Source organism: Sylvia atricapilla, chromosome 5 (assembly GCF_009819655.1).
Source record: "Sylvia atricapilla isolate bSylAtr1 chromosome 5, bSylAtr1.pri, whole genome shotgun sequence".
NCBI classification, from domain to species: domain Eukaryota; kingdom Metazoa; phylum Chordata; class Aves; order Passeriformes; family Sylviidae; genus Sylvia; species Sylvia atricapilla.
The window spans coordinates 69,204,989-69,223,163 of NC_089144.1; the positions used below are offsets into that span (position 1 = coordinate 69,204,989).

At 44.8% G+C, this 18,175-nt stretch overlaps 2 protein-coding genes across 2 annotated transcripts; one reads left to right on the plus strand and one right to left on the minus strand.

The window, feature by feature from the left end:
• Positions 1 to 91: 91 nt before the first annotated feature.
• Positions 92 to 16,302, minus strand: PRDM4 (PR/SET domain 4). The gene is made up of 11 exons (XM_066320003.1): positions 16,216 to 16,302; positions 14,572 to 14,705; positions 13,735 to 13,920; positions 10,956 to 11,750; positions 7,730 to 7,879; positions 6,434 to 6,552; positions 5,616 to 5,701; positions 4,468 to 4,595; positions 3,608 to 3,922; positions 2,287 to 2,455; positions 92 to 1,242 (listed from the first exon to the last, which is right to left on the minus strand). Exons 1-11 carry the CDS (start codon positions 16,224 to 16,226, stop codon positions 933 to 935), a joined length of 2,403 nt encoding a protein of 800 aa, XP_066176100.1. The 5' UTR covers positions 16,227 to 16,302; the 3' UTR covers positions 92 to 932.
• On the plus strand, positions 16,225 to 16,710 carry LOC136361970 (skin secretory protein xP2-like). The gene has a single exon (XM_066320253.1). The coding sequence runs from the start codon at positions 16,225 to 16,227 to the stop codon at positions 16,708 to 16,710; it is 486 nt and encodes a 161-aa protein (XP_066176350.1).
• The last annotated feature ends 1,465 nt before the right edge of the window (positions 16,711 to 18,175 follow it).

Here is an 18,175-nt window from a genome sequence, read left to right on the forward strand (position 1 = left end):
GGCAGATGAGTAAAAAGTGGTATTATTTCTCTCATCATTATCAGAAATAGGAACATTCTTTTTCAGCATATGTAAATATTAACAAAGAACATTAGAGAAGAGCCACATTTTTAATTATTTCAAAAGGAAACAACCAAATGTAATAATCTTCATTCCATAAATAATATTAGCAGCAAACCCTCCCATCATTTTAGGTGGTAAAAGATTTACAGCACAAGGAGTAACATATACTGTAAACACTGCCTGATCATCTGTAAGCCCCTTCCTTACTGAGTTCATACAGTCTCTATTCACCTGCTTCCATGGGGTGTGAACTTGAGGGAGAAGAAGGGATAACAGCTCTCAAAAAACCAATGTTTGATTTTCCATAGTGGGGTAATTACTTTGTATGCAAGTGCTGATTTCACTGACTTTTTTTTATTTTTAACCAAAAGGTTTTTAAGAAGGAAACCTGAGCATTGAGAAGTCTTTGCTTTGTGCCAAACCACATCCTTCAGTTAAAAAGTTTTAAAATACATCAACGGCCGCCACCATTTTTCCTCGTTTCTCTTCATGTCACAGTTTGGGCAGTTAAAAACAGTTGGCTTACAGGTCACTGCAATCCCTCAGCTACATTTCTGGTTTGTGGCTGTTGCTTGAAGGGCCATGCGAGGTGTGTCACGTGTCCTGGATGGATTAATCTGAGTGATTTGGAGAAGAAGGATGCACAGCGTGTGTGAAAGAAATCTTGCCTCACATTTCCTTCTTAGCAACTCTTGGATGTGCGTGATCCAGTCTTGTTCAGTGTTCTGGCTACAGATTATATTAAGTGGTGGTAGTGTGGTGACAAAAACAGGAGAACTCCTCACCTGACTTACACTGGTGAATGGGGAAACAAGGAAGAGGGGTTTTTTTCCTTCCCTACTTATTATATCCAGGTTTTACTCTCTTCTTCATTTGTGTCCAGAGAGAACATCACCTGTTGAATAGACTCCATTGTTAATCCTACAGTCTTCAGTCCTCATAGAGTCTATTAATTCCTCCTCTGAATCCTCTTCCTCTTCCTCCTCTGGGGCTGACATACTGGATGTGGGGCCTTTACATATTTTTAAGTGTCTAGTGAGGTGGTATTTGGTTAGATAAGCCTTGGAGCATTTTTCACAGACATAGTCCCTCTTTCCTTCATGTGAATTGAGATGCTTCTTCAGGTGATTTGTCCTCAGAAACAGCTTGTCACACTTGGGGCACTTGATCTGCCGTTCTCTGCAAGACACAAGAAAGTGAGTTTACTCCTGCCACAAGGCAACTGGTATTAAAATGCTGATTAAGGTTCTAGAAAGGACAGAGATATTGCCCCTGATGAAAAGGTCAGTCTCCTTCCCACCCTGGAAGGGGGGGGTGGGGAGAATGCAGGGAAGAACGAGTAAGGAAACATGTTAACAACATGTTAACAACCCTCAGTCTGAAAATGCTAAGCAGAGGAGCTTACCAGACTGCAACAAATTCTGTAATGACACTGCAAAATACCTCCCAGGAGTACTGCTCCTGGCTCAGCCTGTAGGAATGAGCAACAAAGCAAGTCTGTGTTTCTGTCTGCCTCTCACTCATGCTGGCTGCACTACACTGGCTCCTAGGCAGCGTGACAGAAGCAGCAATGGATTCCAAGTAAGTACAAACACCAGATGCTGAAAATGAAATAAGCAGAGGACTAGCTTTGGGCAAGCAGCTTTTAAGGAGGACCTAGGATTGGGAGTAAATGTACAAGATGGAGAGATTCTCAGAGCAAAAGACCTGGCCTGGCAGAGGCGTGTGGGTAGGAATCTGCCCTACAGGAGGAGCAGGAGAGCAAGCCCTTGAGTGAGACTGGCAGGAAGAAAAGGGCTGGGAATGGCTGCACCACGCCACTACAGCAAACAGGTGGAGTTCACTAACAAGGTACCTGTGACAACAGCACGAAGAAGTTTGTCTTTTGTGGTCACACTGGGATGTGGGAACAGTTCTTAGCAAAGACTGAAATGTAAATCAAACAACCCCCTTTCTCTTCAAAATGGTGAACACTCCAGACTGCCATTTCACAACACAAGGAGCATGCCTGGAATTTACTGTGTCACTGAGACACTACAAAACACTAGAACTCCACAACTGCAGCCAGTAAAACAAGGACTTTGTCTAGAATGACTTCTCTGTCATTTCAGAGTATGAACCTACTTTCAGAGTATGAAACTATTTGCAAACTGGAGAGTCTGCCATGGGCTGTTCATTATTTCTCACACTGGCCAGTCCAACAGCTCCTGTGAGGTCACTTACTGTGTGTGAATGAGGACGTGCTGCTTGAGGTCCTGCCTCCGCATGAAGAGCTTCTCGCAGTAATCGCACTTGAGGTTCTTCTCCCCGGTGTGGATGACCATGTGCGACTCCAGGTGAGCCTTCTGCGTGAAGGATTTGTCACAGAGGGTGCAGCGATAGTTCTTCTGACCTAGCAGGACACAGGGACACCCACGGATTGGCACTCAGTGTCCCCAAGAAATGCAGTAAGCCAACAAGCCTCACCATTGCTGAAAAGTTTTGTTTTACCATGGAGAAAGGCAGATTCTTTGTGAACAGGACTTGTTTTCTCCTTCAGTTCCTTCAGACTCTGCATAAAGGCCTAATTAGTTCCAATCTATATTTAGCTATGCAAAAAACCAGACAGCTGACTTCATCATTCCCGAAGCTTTTAATCCTCTACTCCATGCCCTCAAGCAAAAAAAACAGTATCATGATACTGTTTTAAGCTACTGGTGTGATGCACCTTTCTGCACTTCCTCCTTCTAAACACTGTTGCCTCTTGTTTCTCCAGAGCTCGTGGTCAGCCAGTCTTTTTTGTGAGGCAGGGTTTACGCTTCTTGTCCACACTAAATGTACCTCCCTGTTCTGGATATCAAAACACCCCCAGCAGCTCTGTACATTCTTCCACCAAGAGATTCAGGCAAACACTTAAAAATATTAGTCTTATCCAAGATGAATTCTTCAGTAAAAACAATGGTAGCTTCCTTTGTAACAGTAACCATGGTAACCATCTAGTTACTGTACATTAGTACATCCCTATCCTCACTGATTTCCCACAGGAATTGTATCTGATGCCTTACTGGAGCCCAACCACATTTGATGCAATGCATTGCCTTTGTCTGCAAAAACAAGTCCTCTTATCCAACACACACAGGTACAAACCTCACTGGCCCTTTGATAACTCCTATGTTTTATCCCATTTTTCAACTTATCAGTACTTCTGCTATTCTTTGCCAGAAATAGTTCAAAACCCCAGCATGCTACTGAGTTCAGACTAAGTTTGAATACCACTTGAATGCCACCCCACTGAGTATTCTGTGGTTGTGTATACCACATTAGTATTTGATCAGTCCATTAAAACTCCTGGCTACAACGTCTTATGCTTGACTTAAGAGCAGTGAACTCCCAGTTTTATTCCTTTTCCAGCTTTGTAATATGAATTTTGTGATCTCCCAATAAGGAATACTGAAAAAAAAAAAGAGGCAAAAGTACCCACACTGTCTACTGCTGGCCCGTAACTTGACCTTCACCCTCTCCCCTGTCCTTGCACAGGCATCTGTATAAAGCTCTGAGCTCTCACCTGTGTGGATCTTGAGGTGTGTCCGTAAGTTGCTCGGGTCACTGAAAGCTTTGCTACAGAAATCGCACTTGTGCGGCTTCATGCCCATGTGCCCCATGAAGTGCACGTGCAGCTTGGAAGGGGAGATGAAAGCCTGGGGGCACATGGAGCACTTCCACTTCCTTTCCTTGCCGTGGCCTGGCCCGTGGTTGCTGCTGTGCCCCTGACTGGGGACGTGGTTGTGAATATGGCTGCTCAAATGGGCCTTGAAGTCCACATAGGAAGTGCATTCCTTCCCACAGTGGCAGATGTGCACATCTGGATGCTCAGGGACACCTTTGGGCAGAAAAGCATCACTTGTAATGAGGCACAGTAAGGCCTAACAGAGCTTGAACAAGGACCACATTAACATTTAGTCTGTGGTATCAAAGCCAGGTGCAGAGATTTTCACCTTTGTTCTTTTCAGCTCCAGTGTTGCTTTCCAGCTGTTTCGGGTAGGTCATTTGAAATGTTTGGAGGGGCCAAACTTTGGAACAGTTTTGAGCACAGCTCCACCAAATCTAAATTATCACAATCCAAGCTGGGGGAGGATAGGAACATCTTCAGCTCCAAAACTCCCTTAGCCCTAGATGAACAGAACTAAAACGATTTTTCTTCAAAACTGTGATCTTTTACTCCTCATCAGTGGAATTAAGTAGGGAAATGTTTCTTTTAAATGATGGTACTCTCTAGTCATGAAATGTAAAAGACTGTGACACGCACCAATGGGAACTGAGAAGGAACATAATGCATTCCCAGGTCACAGAGCCCAGAGATGGCACTGAAAGGGAATTCAAGCCAGGTGCTCCTTGCAAAGCTAACAAAAATGACTTCTTACTTACCAAGCTGTCGTGCATAGTCCCGACTGTAATAGAAGAGAAGCTCATGTTCAGGGGGGATGTCTCGAGAGGTGCAGAAGTAAATTTTTCCATCATGAGGATAAGCTACCAGGTTCTGCTCTTCCCGGTTCCTACAGCAGTAACAACAGTTAAAACCCCTTCAGAAGTAATGACTGGAAGGAGAGGAGAGGGAGAGGTAAAAAAGAAAAAAAATGAAAAAAGGAAATGAAATAAGAAAAAAGGAAAGGAAAAAAGAAAAATGGAAAGGGAACGGAAAGAAAAATAGAAGAGAAAAATAACGGAAGAGAAAAAAGGAAAGGAAATATTCCTATAAAAAGGTCATAAGAACTTCAGTGCTTGTCAGCATATTATAAAAACTTTCATGTCTGTTACTTCTGTCCTTTATTAAAGGAAAGAAAAGCTAGACCTTCAGAACCAATCTCCTCCACCAAATGATGCATTTCTCACACCACTTCTGAGAAAATTAAGTAAGATTCATCTGGGCTGAGAGAAGTGAATTTATGATCTCCTAAGACACTACAAAAATCTATGTATTTTTCATATACATAAATTCATTTACACAGACACATCCCTTATGAAATAGAGAATGCATGACAGAAATAATATCGGTAATGTCTTAAACAAAATTATCTTTAAAAAGTCCTCTTGAGGACCATTTCCTCAAGATGTGGTCAATCATCTTTTGAAGCAGTTATCTTGCATATGTTTGTTCCCAGTACCTGAAACCAGCAAAAGTTCCGCCCCACTGCAGTGGGAGATTAAGCATTACACTTCTTAACTCCTGCATATGAGAAGGATGAAATGAACTGCAGGACACACTTACTGTGTGTCACAGAGAAATAAGAAAGGTTCAGCTTTCTCACTGGACCATGGATAGAGCAATACTTAGGCCAGCCTGGATAGTTTTCATCACAGACTCAAGAAAGACTTGAAAAGAAGTCACAAGCTGTAGGGGCTTGGAACTTGGCCAGAAGAACTCAGGGACACTTTGTTAATAAAGTATTAAAATCAAAAGGACAATCAAGGTAAACTTCAGTTGAATGAAGGTGAACCTTCATTCTCCAGTATGGCCTCCTATGCGCCCATAGCTCAGACTCAAAGCTACTTAGCACAGTACAAGTGGCTCTCACCTGGCTTTGCGTACAAACATCATCCAGTTACATTCATTTTCATCAGCTGTGATGACGCAGAACTCCAGGACACCATTGTGATAGATCTGTCAGGAAAAACAAATGCAACCTTGGGGCAAAACACAGCAATACATGCAGTAAAAGCCTGCCTCTTTCTTTAGGAGAGGATGTGTTTACCTAGAACAAGCCAGGAAGTCTCCATGGCCACTGCCAACACCACAGCCCTGTTTTCACTCCTTACTTTCCTCTTCACACAGGGACCTTGACCTCTGCTACCCAGGAGGCCAGAAAACCTGTTTATCAGCATCCTTCTCACCTTTACCTCCCAGCAGAAATGCATTTGGCTGGTTTTCTTACAAACCAAGTCTTGTGAATAACAAAATCTGGGCAAACAGTACATGCTTTATTTATATAGGTCAGATTTGCTTTCTGAAAATGAAATTATGGGGGAAAGAAAGCTTTAAATTTGCTTTCCTAAAACAAGTAATTCATCACCTGGAGGAACTTTCAATTAACAAAGATACAAACAAACAAACAACTGCTGCCTAGTAATTCATACACAATCTCTGCTGCAACTCCACACAAATACTGAAACAACATATAACCTTGAAAAAGAGAAGGCATTAAAGAAGCTTGTACTTCAGGACTGACTACCAGCATACTGCAGAGTATACAGCTCTGCTGTGCTGATACTAAGAATTAAACAATTAAACTGCATTACTTCTGACTTTTGGGAAGGATGATAATGTTAAAGTTGCTGTGGTAGCTTGCACCATATAAAGGCATGCTGGCAGGCTGTGAGCTGTAACACCACTGACCTTCCAGATGTGATTAGCTGCTTTGTCTGTCCAGTCAGCCACCTCCAGAGAATGGCTCTGCTGCCCGATCAAAGGTCCAAAACAAGTCCTCACAGGAATGGTTTCTCGTGTCCATACACCTATCATTAGAAGACCAAAATCTGAAGAAATCAATTATTTAAACAATTAATCATGCATAATAAATAAGTGGGAGGCTTATGAGATAATGCTTCAGAGGTACTATCTATGCATAAGATCATCAAAGCTTCTACTTCACGTGTGAAACACACCTATGGCAGAGACAAGAACCACCACCACCACATGACACTAATGGGAGCCGCTTCGGTGTAATTACAAATACTTATTTGGCCAAAAGCAAGTAATTTACTTTTCAGTAAGCTATAAAACTAACATCCTAGCCACTTGTACCAGTTCTCATGGTACTTTCTGCAGAAGCAGAAAATACTAGTTTCAGTAACTACTTTTTGCCTACCTAATCCCCAGGGATTTCCAGAATTGTTGCTGGGCATTGTTAAGCAGCTTCTGCATTTCTCCCCAGAGGCAGCTGTATTTCTGTCATGGGCAGAGGGATTCCTGCATGTATATTATTTATTATTAAACATTTATATATATATATAGGTCTACATGAATACACTGAATAGCTCTTAGGAATAAACTGGAAACTAGTGCAGCTTGAAAAGAACAGATGTAATCTACTCTGAACAAGCAGCATCACTAAGCAAGCCAATAATGAGCAAGCCTTCTCTAGCCTTCAGATCCTTAGGGTACTGCACTGCACTCCACGATTTCCAGGTGACAGTGACGTGAAATATAGTAACAAGGTCCACATCCAGTGACAAGGTCACAGTCTACATGCCAAATGTAAATGAAGGCGGGAAAAAAACAGAGGCATTTGTGATCAATACTCCAATGAGAGCACCCAGAAAGTAGCAAACCAAGCTGATCAACAAGCAGACAGAATTCTTCTCTATTACTTCTAACTATCACCTTCCCCCAAACTGCAGTTGCTGCATTATTTTCTTATCAAAGCTGTGCCTGAGCTGTTTAGCACATACCTTGCCTGACCTTCAGAAGTGCCACACTCTGTGGCAGCAGCCCTACAGTATAGCTGAAGTCTAAGCAGTAAGCAGACCACAAGGCACTCTTGTATAATGTAAGTCAGGGTGCTTACAGAAGAGGGAAGCATCTCTCTCTTGCAGCGTTTCTTTCCCACATTAATCTCTCTACGGTTTTGGATTTCAGGCAGTGAATGTATTTTCAAGTGCTGCAGGGAGCGCACAGTAACGTGATCCTTACCCGCCTCAGCTCCCATGATGGACTGCCGGAGCAGCAGCTGCTTGGGGAGGGACAGCCTGGCCCGGCTCTCGATCGGGCTGTCGGGGACAAAGGTGACGGGCCCGTGGTCCGGGCAGTCTGATGGATACGCCTTGTCACACAGCGTGCACCCTGCAGGGACAGGAGGGACAGCAGGCATTAAAAACATACAACAGCCCTACCGATGTGCTTCAGCTCAGCCCCTGCCAAAGGCTGCTCCTATCACATCCAACTTGTCCACTTACCAGCTTTGACTCAGAAGGCTACGGATCGTATTGTGACAGGCAGGTGGGCACTGACATGTCAGCTTCTATCCAATTCAGATCAAATGAGCAGGTCTCCACCTACCTTCCTGATGGTAAACTGATGACCAGACTATCCCTACAGGGGCATCTACCAATGGGACAGAGTCCACTCTTCATCAGAGCTATTGCAAAATGGATGACAGCCTCCCCAGTGCTGGTGGCAATGCTGGTGACGGAAGAGCTTCAGAATTTCACTCTGATCACAAGTGAAATGAACTCTACTGGCACAAAAATCTAAGACAAACAAAACCAAACACCTTCTAACTGCTGACATTTTTGGATTTAACCAGAAACTTCTTGCATGTAGAACCTCAAGGCTGTCCACGCAAATGGAGCAGTCAGGTCATCCTTCTAAAATTTTCTGAACGTGAGCCACAAATCCCCTTACATCCATTTAAATTCAGACAATGTGTAAATCACAGCAGCAAAAGCCTGACCTCACTGCTGCTTTTGAAAGACTCACTGCAGTAAGCTCATGCAGTGTGAGTATGCCACTGAATGCAACAAAAACAAAAGCCAAAGAAGAATCAGTAGCATCACTTTCCCAATCTGTCATGCACTAGAAATACTGTTATAAAAGAAAAAAGTGAAAGTCTTCAGTCAGTCTAGCAAATGTGAGGGAAAATACAGCATAAAAAATGATCTCTAAAGCATTACTATTTCATATAGAAAAACGATGTCATTTTAATTGTCTGAGGATGGAGCAACCAACACCTACTCAGTAACCACTCTCCTGATAAATATTCTTCTGAAGAAAGATGTTCAAGTAATTAATCAGGACCTCCACAAAGACCTTCTTTAGCCTCTTGATGACCCAGCTCCAGTATAAAAGAGCTATCACAGAAGTAGCCTTCACCAGGCCTGAACAGCAGCTCCATCCTTACATGCTAAAGATATTTTCCAGATACTTCCTTGATACACCAGGACACCAGAATTTGACCTCATATGAAGTATAGTTTGAGCAACTACACATTAACAGATAGGAAAGTTCTCCAAAAATTATCAGGTAGAGCCTCTGTAAGCATTATTTCATGTGCATAGGTGACATGCAGGAATAAAGCAACAACAGCCAGACCTGAGTAATGAGATCCACTGGGTGGAACAGCTGCTTTTAAACACTGGCACATACCCTCTGTAGGTCTGTGGACCAGCTCCAAGGAGAGGCAGAGGAAGAAAAGTTCTAGGCACGGGACACTAACACTTGGAGAAGTTCAACCATTCACAGATGTTGGAAAAGAAAAAAAAATCTCACATTCTGCAGAAAGTGAGATATAATTTCCATTATGGTCCTTGCCAAATCATGAAAAGAAGAAAATCAGTGATTACTTCCCTCATTTGGATACCCAGGACTGTCAACAAAGAGGACCAAAAAACTCCCTTCTTAGAAGTTGTGCAAACATTCAGGACTGTAGCAAAGGCACACTTTTTATTTCCTGCTTAGGAACAGCAAAAAGTTTTCTGAAAAAGGCCCTGACTCCTGCCATCTCAGTGAGGAAAAACTACTAAGGGGCTCTAAAACAACTCCTTGTCCTTGCTGTCACCTGCCTGGACACAAATTCCTCTTTATTCAGGTGAAGTTTAAAAACATCAATAAAAGGTTAAAATCTAAACCTCCCCAAGTCAAGAATCTGTTCACAAATCACATGCAAGCACAAGGCATGCAGTAGCCATTTTAATGTCCTACCAAACGGGAGAATCATTTGGAAACAGCTTAAGACTATGTTAAGTATAACAACAAAAAGCTGGCACATCAAATCTCACTTCTAAGGGAGTAAGAGAAGTGATTTCACCACAAACGTGTTAGACATCACAGTATTTGGATCATTATTTGTTCAATATGCAACAGATGATTGTAGGAACCTCTGAGTGCACTGACTGTAAAACTCTTCCTTCTGAGAGCTGTGAATTCATCATAGTTCTATGCCCACCTATTTTGAAGTTGTATTTTATCCCACAGAATGAAATCTTAATAAATTAATCCAAATGTCTGACTGACTAGACACTACACTAAACTTCACCTCTCCCTTCGCTAACCAAAGCACTGTATCTTTCAATTTCTTAAAATATGTTCCACAAGCAAAGCAAGTCATTAGGTTCTGGGAGCTGTAGGGCCAGACTGGGTGAAGAGCAGCATTCAGCAATGCTACCACAGATAATAAAATTAATATAAAAGCTGGCCTTATGTTTCAGTGGCAGGAAGCCAGTCATCTGCAGGTAAAAGTTCAAATCTCTCTCCCAGCAAATAAGAACTTCTCAGCTCTCAAACACTTCTCCTTGAATGATAACAGGACTGGAAATACAATACCCAGTGCTCCTCTCTTCCTATGAGATCCACTAACCTCTGGACTAAAGTACTTTGTTGAGAGTAATTAGAAATATTATAAAGTTCCTTCCCTCTCTGATCTTTTTTTCCTGTTTAGAACAACACTTTCATGATGATTGTTCATGGTTTAATATAAATTTTGCAAAAGCACATAATGTCATACTTGACAACTATACCCATTTGATGAAAAGTATGGCTTGTGGTAGTGGTTGTTGTGTATTTTTAATGGAGCAAAAAGAGCCACTTGTGATGTGACTTCATAAAAACAAACTGGAAAGGATATCAAGAATATTCACAAAATCAAGAGCTTCATCAAGATTCAGCTTCCAACCTCATGTCAACATGGGAAATGGATACAAAGAGAATTAGGCTAAAACATCCTACTACGTCTTCTACTACTTCCAACTCCTGTTATTGCAGAACAGTTAATCTGGCACTGCATATGTTTCAAATTTTGGACTTTAAAAGTACCTGGTTTTTTACACCATAAATCTGTAAGACTAGCAACCAGAGTACTGCCACGCCAGACAACGGCTACATGACAAACCCTACCCCAGAAAAGCAGGCAATGTCCACTCACATATGGTAAACAAGGTTGCCATGTTCTCCTTGTTGGAATTGGAGTCTTCCATTTGCAGAGATGATGGCACAAAGGCAAGATTGTCCGCAGACACATCGACGTGGCTTGGCCCCATGGCTACTTCCTGACTTATGGAAGACACTGCCACGGGCTCCAGGCTGAGACCCACTTCATGCAAGGCTACTGAGTCCAGAGAAGCGAGGTTGTGTGAGGTAGGGAGCGCCACACTCACAGAGTTGGTGCTCATGGCCACAGTATGAATGGGGTCATTTAGTGTGCTGTCCGATATCCCTGCCACCTGCCCAGCAATGTGGTTGGGCTCCATGACCACAGGGAGTTCCAAAGTGCTACCGTGAATGGGAATGACACCGCCGTGTCCCACGGCATCTGACGTCAAGTTACTCCCCACTGTGTCTACGGCTAAAGGTTCATGGCTCCGGGAGCCATTTGGGATCTGCGTGTGATCCCCAGCTACATCATCCATTGTAAGCTCCTCTGTCATCCCATCTGTAGAGATGGGGCTGGTTACCCTCGAAACGCTCTCCATGGTGATGGCAGTATCCAGTGCTACCTCGTGGCTGTCATCAGGATGCAGATTTTGAGGACCATGTGCGTTCACTGTGCGTGAGTCCATGGAGACGATCCCTGGTTCCAGCCCCACGGTCCCACTGGGCTGGTAGGGATCCAGGGCTGATGGATTGTTGGAGACTGACAATGCTGGATTGCTGTCAACATTTATAGTGTTGGGATGGATGTACTGAGGTGGTGGCCTGTCAGCCAAGTAAGATAAGATACCTGATAGGAAGAGAAAAAAGGGAGTGAGATTCCATCAGTTTTCAAATCTTGAATAAAAATCAGTCGAAGCATAGCACACTGAGACCCAGATCCCTGAAGACATGCTCTCTACATTATTTTCAATCAAAATCCACTAATTCTAAAACACGGCTCACAAACATATGCCAGCCTAACACTCTTGTCAAAGTACCACTCAACAACTAATTCAGAGTTTCCACCCAACAGAGCAAGTCTCTAGTTATTTCTCAAACTCCGAACAGCCAAGTTAACAGTGGAACTCCACCTAGGCTGCTCAGTACAAAGACTGAATGAGAAAGAGGTTCTTCACATTTCAGACTTAATTTTTCATTCCCAAGAAACAGACCACAAAGAATGAAGGACTGCTAGTGGAATGTATAATTTGTTAATTCCTGGTTCATCTTTGCTAGAAGCAGAAACAATTCTCCAGGACACATGATTTTTGATCAGGTATTCAAGTTTTAACAATGACTACTTCCTTCCTCTAAGACTAAGTGACATATCTGTCCATCTCAGAGGTCATCAATTGCAATTCTGAAGGACAAAGACAAGTTCTCTCACAGATTTCATTAATCATTTGTTCTCTTTCCTTACATGAAAGCATCTTGTTTCTCCTAAAACAATTGTTTGGTTGAATTTAAATCAGAAACCCTACCATCTTTTCTGGTAGTTCTGGGGAGCTTCTCAACACCAAATAACCTTGAAACTTAAGATATGAGGAAACACTAAACTGTGTTTACATACTAAAACCAAACAAAAAATCCTTGGAAGAGACACAACAGCACATTCAAGTAAACATTATTTCCAGCAGAGACAGATTTTGCAGATTCTGCAAGATGTGATTCAGCATGTTTCTTTTTAGCCTTCAACCCAATGAGCCACTCGTTCTGTAAGAGTTTTCCATTCAAATAGGTTTGTTACTACAAGGATGCAAGCACAGGTTCTCTTTCTGGAGCACAACATGCCAAGAAATGAACAGTTTAATTTAATCAGCTGCATCAAATATTTCTGCCTGCAATGCAGCCTTGTGGCTTGAACACAGAGAATCCCTGGCAGCAAGATGACTGACAGAAGAACCCTATAAAACATCACAGGAAGATGATTCCAGGTCAGAAGAATGGCAAATATCTTTTGTCCTAGTGCACAGTCTCCTTGTCTACTCTTTGGCAACTAAACAGGCAGGCATGCCATGCAGTAGGAAATGTTACTCCTAAGCAGCTGGAAAGTTCACCCATCAGTCATCAGGTAGCTGCACGAGACCTGGGCTGCTACAGCTTATTCCTAACCCAAGCTGAACCAAAACCAGTGAGTTACCTTGAAGAAGCTTAACTACCCCTACCACCCTTTCAATCTTAGCTACCAAACAAAACCAGGGCTGCATTTAAAGTTCCAGTTTCTATGTTTTCATATACTACAATGTAAAATTCTACATTTATACTCCAAAGCATGTGTGAGAAAGCAATCAACATAGAAGTCAGTGTGCTAGGCCTTTGGAAGTCAATCTTGAAGAAAAAATGTGCCCTAGGTTAAATAGGTGGGAAAGTGCCCAACGCCACAGCTGATGTCTTGCCCTCTTTGAACTTTGAACTACTGTGACCTCCCATTATGCACATATTAAATATTGCTTCAGACTACAGGAGAAGAAAAACAGAAGCAACTTCCAAGCTACAAGCCACTGGAGACAGAAACCAGACATGCTTTGTTTTCTGTTAATCCTAAAATCAAAGCAGGAGGAGCAATCAAAGGTTAGGTTTAAATAGAAAATGCCCTGCAAATCTTTTCATACACGAGTATAGAAACAGATATCTGAAAATAAAGGTGTGTAAATGACACAACAGTCTCCAGACAAACTCAGGGAAACAGCAGCTCTGCCAAACTGTCAGTCATGCCTGCTTCAGGACAGAAACAGATGGTTCTTAAAACAGTTTCTCTTTCTGTCCCCATCCATCAGCAGCAGAGCACTTACCAGGTAAAATGTGTCTGAAATAGCTGCTCTCCAGGTGAGAGTATGGTGGTGGAGGTAGGGTGTAGTTTCTCTCTGGTATACCACACATCACTCCTCGATCCCCAATACCCATTGGGAGCATCAGAGACAGAGCAGAGGGCAAGGAACTCAAGGAGGGGCCCAGGTTTGGAATTGCAACAGGCAAGCCTGAAAGAGAAAATACCCATTTAAATTCAATGGAACACCCTGAGTTTATCAACACATGAGTTAACAAAGAGATTATTAATTCCCCAGGAACTCTTGCCCTAAGGAAATACAGCATGGCACAGTCCAAGTAAGGTGCCAGGTATCGAAGAAAGGATCAGTTATCATAGCACTGAGAGGCATGTCTGAATATGGCTAGATCATTTTTGGTACGCTTTGTAGGGCTTGCTTCTATTTAACAATTGTAATGGACTTCTGTCTGTGCAACCCCCTGGAAAGAAGAGCTATGAAAACAGTTTTGCTTTACAAGCGATTTTTCACCTGAGAGAAATCAGACATAAATGAAGACAGATTTTCAGCTAGAGCTCTGATTTCAAAGGATTCTGATACTACTCACCCACAGTGCAAATCAGCCCATTAAAACAAAACAAGGCTCCCACTAAAGCATAAGCCTGATAAGCACTTGTGCCTTTTTCTTTGCATATATAAGCAATGATCTATGGTTTCGCCTTCCCCAACTCTGCATCATTTCATTACCTACAGCATGACTTGCTATCAGAGCAGGTACTCCTGCCAAGTTATGACCATTGCTGTGAGAGCAGAACACAGAGCAGAAGCTGCAATAATACCCTGAGTGGGATCCTCCCACGTTACCTGGTGCTGGTATGGCGTTTTGAGTGGGTGACACTGCCAAGCCCAGGTGACTTCCTGAGACTGGCAGGGCATTGCTCACAGAGGAGGAGGTCAGCTGGTCCATCCCTACAGGACTCAAGTTCATTTCATTCATTCTGGAGACAGGGAACAGAGAGGGGAGCAGGAAAAAGAAGAAACAGATGCAACAGCATTCTTGATTACTGACTGTACAATGGTGAGGAAAGGTTGAGCAAATAAACTCAAAATCTGATATTGGTATATGAAAACTTTGCCTTAAAAGGCTACACATAAAACACATCAGCCGCTCACACGGTCATCGCATATTGATCATATTAGATAGCAATAATCAGGATTAAAAAACAGTTCAAAAAGACAAATCAGACTGTAGCTTCCTCCTTGCCATCCAGAAAACAAAGTCTTACTCCTAGTAGTAGAAGACATTGTGATTAAACTATTGTGAACACATCCATTTATAAGCTGAATGTCAGAAATACCCAGACAACAGCACCTGATTTATATTTCATGACTTCTGGACAATGACATCCACATTCAAAATCCAGACTCTGGGGGAAAGATCACTTTCAACTAGTAACAGACACACAACCTCTAATTCCCCATCAGCCTGAACCAGGCCAATAGCGACAACACTTAGCACTGCAAAACAGCCATAGCACAGTTTTAACAGACTGCCTCAGTCTGGTTCTACATGCTCCCATCACATTAAAAACTGGCACCATGGATGCCACGTTATTTCAGTGACCAACCACACTGCTCAACTGGGCACACACCACGCCAGCAGCTGCAGGAACCACTCAACACCCCAAACCCTCAGCTTTAGTAAAAAACCATGTCAACCCGGAGCACATATATCCTTTGGGGTGTCGAGCTGCACATGCAGCCCAAACCACTCCACAAGGATGGGGACAGCAGGAAGACACGGTCAATGTTCGCACTTGTCACAACTTCGCAATCGGCGCCTGACCTCCGCTGTGCCCACCTCAGCCCTCCCACCCACACGGCAGGTCAAAGCAGCAGCTCCTGGGGCCGGCCACACCAGCTGCCCCCACAGCAGCCACACGCAGCATCCTCCAGGCTGACCAAGGCCTCCCCAATGGCCTTTGCCAGCGGCAGGCCCAAGCGCTGCAGTACCGATGGAAAGCTGGAGCTGGGGCTGCCGCTCCGCTAAGGAAAGGCACCGCTCATCCAGGAAAAACGGCCGAATCCACCCAACTCACGCAAGTTAACAGCACAAGGTCTCAGCTTGGAAGGGGCCCGTAAGGAACGAGTCCCCCCGTGGCTCCTGGCAGACCACCTGCCCCCCGGGGGCTGAACCTCGGCTGTGCCCACCTCGGCTGTGCCCACCTCCGGCACCCCGCACTGTCCCCTCTGCCTGCCGCCAGCGGCGGCTCTGCAGGGACGGGGCCCAGGGCTCCGGCTGCCCGGCGGGCACAGCATTTCCCCCCGGCCCAGGCGGCTGCTGAGGACGGCGATGCCCGAGAGACGGAACCACCATCCCGGCCCCGGGGCCGAGCTCCGCGGCCCGCGGGAGGAGGCGCCGCCGAAGGCGTGAGGGCCCCCGTCCCCTGCCCGCCCCCTCGGCCGGGGGGTCCCCCGCCGCCCCGCCCGGTGCCCCGCGGCGCTCACCTGGGGTGCATGGGGCCGGCCGGCGGAGCGCCCGCAGCCGCATCAGGGCCCTGCGCCCCGGCCCGCCGCTCGGCCCCGGCCACGGGCACGGCCCGGCCGCAAGCCCCAGCGCCGCCACCGCCTCATGGGCGGGCCCCGGCCGGCGCGGGCCCGGCGCGGGCGGGGAGGCGGAGGGAGGCGGGGACGGCGGAGGGGATGGCGGAGGGGACGGCGGAGGGAGGGCTCGGGGCCGCTTCCGCCGCCGAGGGCCGGAGCCAGGAAGCGGCGCCGCCGCCCCGGGGCTCGGCCGCTCCCCGCCAGCGCCCGGCGCCCAGCCCTGCCCGAGCCTTCCCGTGCCGCCTGCTCCGGAACGACGCCGTGCTTACTCCGGTTTTCCACACGGTGTTCCCTCACAATATCCCCCGCTATCTCACTGCTTTCTCGTCGTGTCTGCTGGCATTAGGAGCTGCGGTTTGTGTCCTGCCGTACCATCGTACGTGCGCAGCTGCCTCCTGAACATCTTCGTTCGGATGTGGTTGATGGAATGTGCGATTCTGCCTCAGGTGACATTGCAAAGGAATCTCTCGATGTGTGCAGGCAGTAGTTCGCTGTAGTTCGCTTTCGCCTGCGACACGTGGATAGCCATCATGTAGGCTGCTCGAATCAATCGCTGCCTTCCTTCAGTGCCAGCAGCTGTTTCCCGGAACACTGTGATGGGCTTTGGTCATTTGCTTGTGCCTGACACTTAAGGGATGCCTCATTAAATGAGCCGTCCCTCGATAGGGCGTCTGCGCAGCAGGAAATTCAAAATATTTTTCTGTCTGCTCTCTTTTGATTTAAGAACCTAAATGCAGGATCTGTAAGGGTCATTCCATGATCTAAAGAGCCTAAATGTAGAGGTCGTTTTAGTTGAGTACAAACCTGTCCATTCTTCTGGGGATGGAAACATACTCTCCTCCTTTGGCTTTGTCAAAGAGTTAAACACCTTGTATACACTTCTTTTTGAAGCTCTCTGTAGCTGAAGGAGAGAAATAGTTTGCTGCAGTGCTTAATCCCACCCTGAAGTAGGTGTCAGAGATGTGTGTGAATTCCCTTTGGAGCTGCCTTTCTGTGTCTATGGCCTGCAACTGGGACCTGCATAATGGGTTTAGTCTAAATATCTAACGTCTAAAGGAGTACATTAAGGCAAAGCAAGCCCAGGACTCTGTCATTCAGAGCAAAAGGATGACCTCATTTATTTTACCACGTGTCCCACAACCTCTCCTCCCCCAAGCCAAATAATTCTTATCATAACCACGACTGACTGACTCTCCAAATTGTCTAAACACTTCAGCAAGTCAAAAAAGAACTCACCAATACTCCAGGTTTTATGGACTGCTAATCCTGTGATGGGGGCTTTAGGTCTGCTTCATTTTTGTGTGTGTAGTCCCACATATTCACATGTTGGTGTTAATACTTCATATCTTTCTTAGAACCTACAGTGAATGACAAGCCCCAAAGTCTCTCTCTTCTCTTTGTATTTCCTAATCGGAGATGACAGGAGACCTTCCATTTTCAGTTCTCATCCTTAAAACTTCTCGGTCACACTCAGTACATCTCAATTCTGTCCTGAAATGCTGGGTTAGCCCAAGCCCTCAGCTTCTCTTAATTCCAATTATGATACTGTAATTCTACAGCAGAAGTGTCCTGGCACTGAAAATCTTTGTGCTATTTCAACTGTCTGAGCTGAAAGTAATACTTGGAGCTTATGAGCCAGATTGGAGGTAGTCATATGAAGATAAGAGTATTTTTCCCACTGTCAAGCATGAGTCCTCTGAGATTCCAGCTTTTTTTGTAGTCACTTTACTCCATTGAACTAATGATATCTTAACTACCAGTTTAAAGCAGAAGTATCAAAGGAAGCTAGTGATAATATGAAGTGTCGCTGAATGAGAAATTAATCTCTGTCTACAGAGATGTATGCTGCGTGCCCAAGGTATTT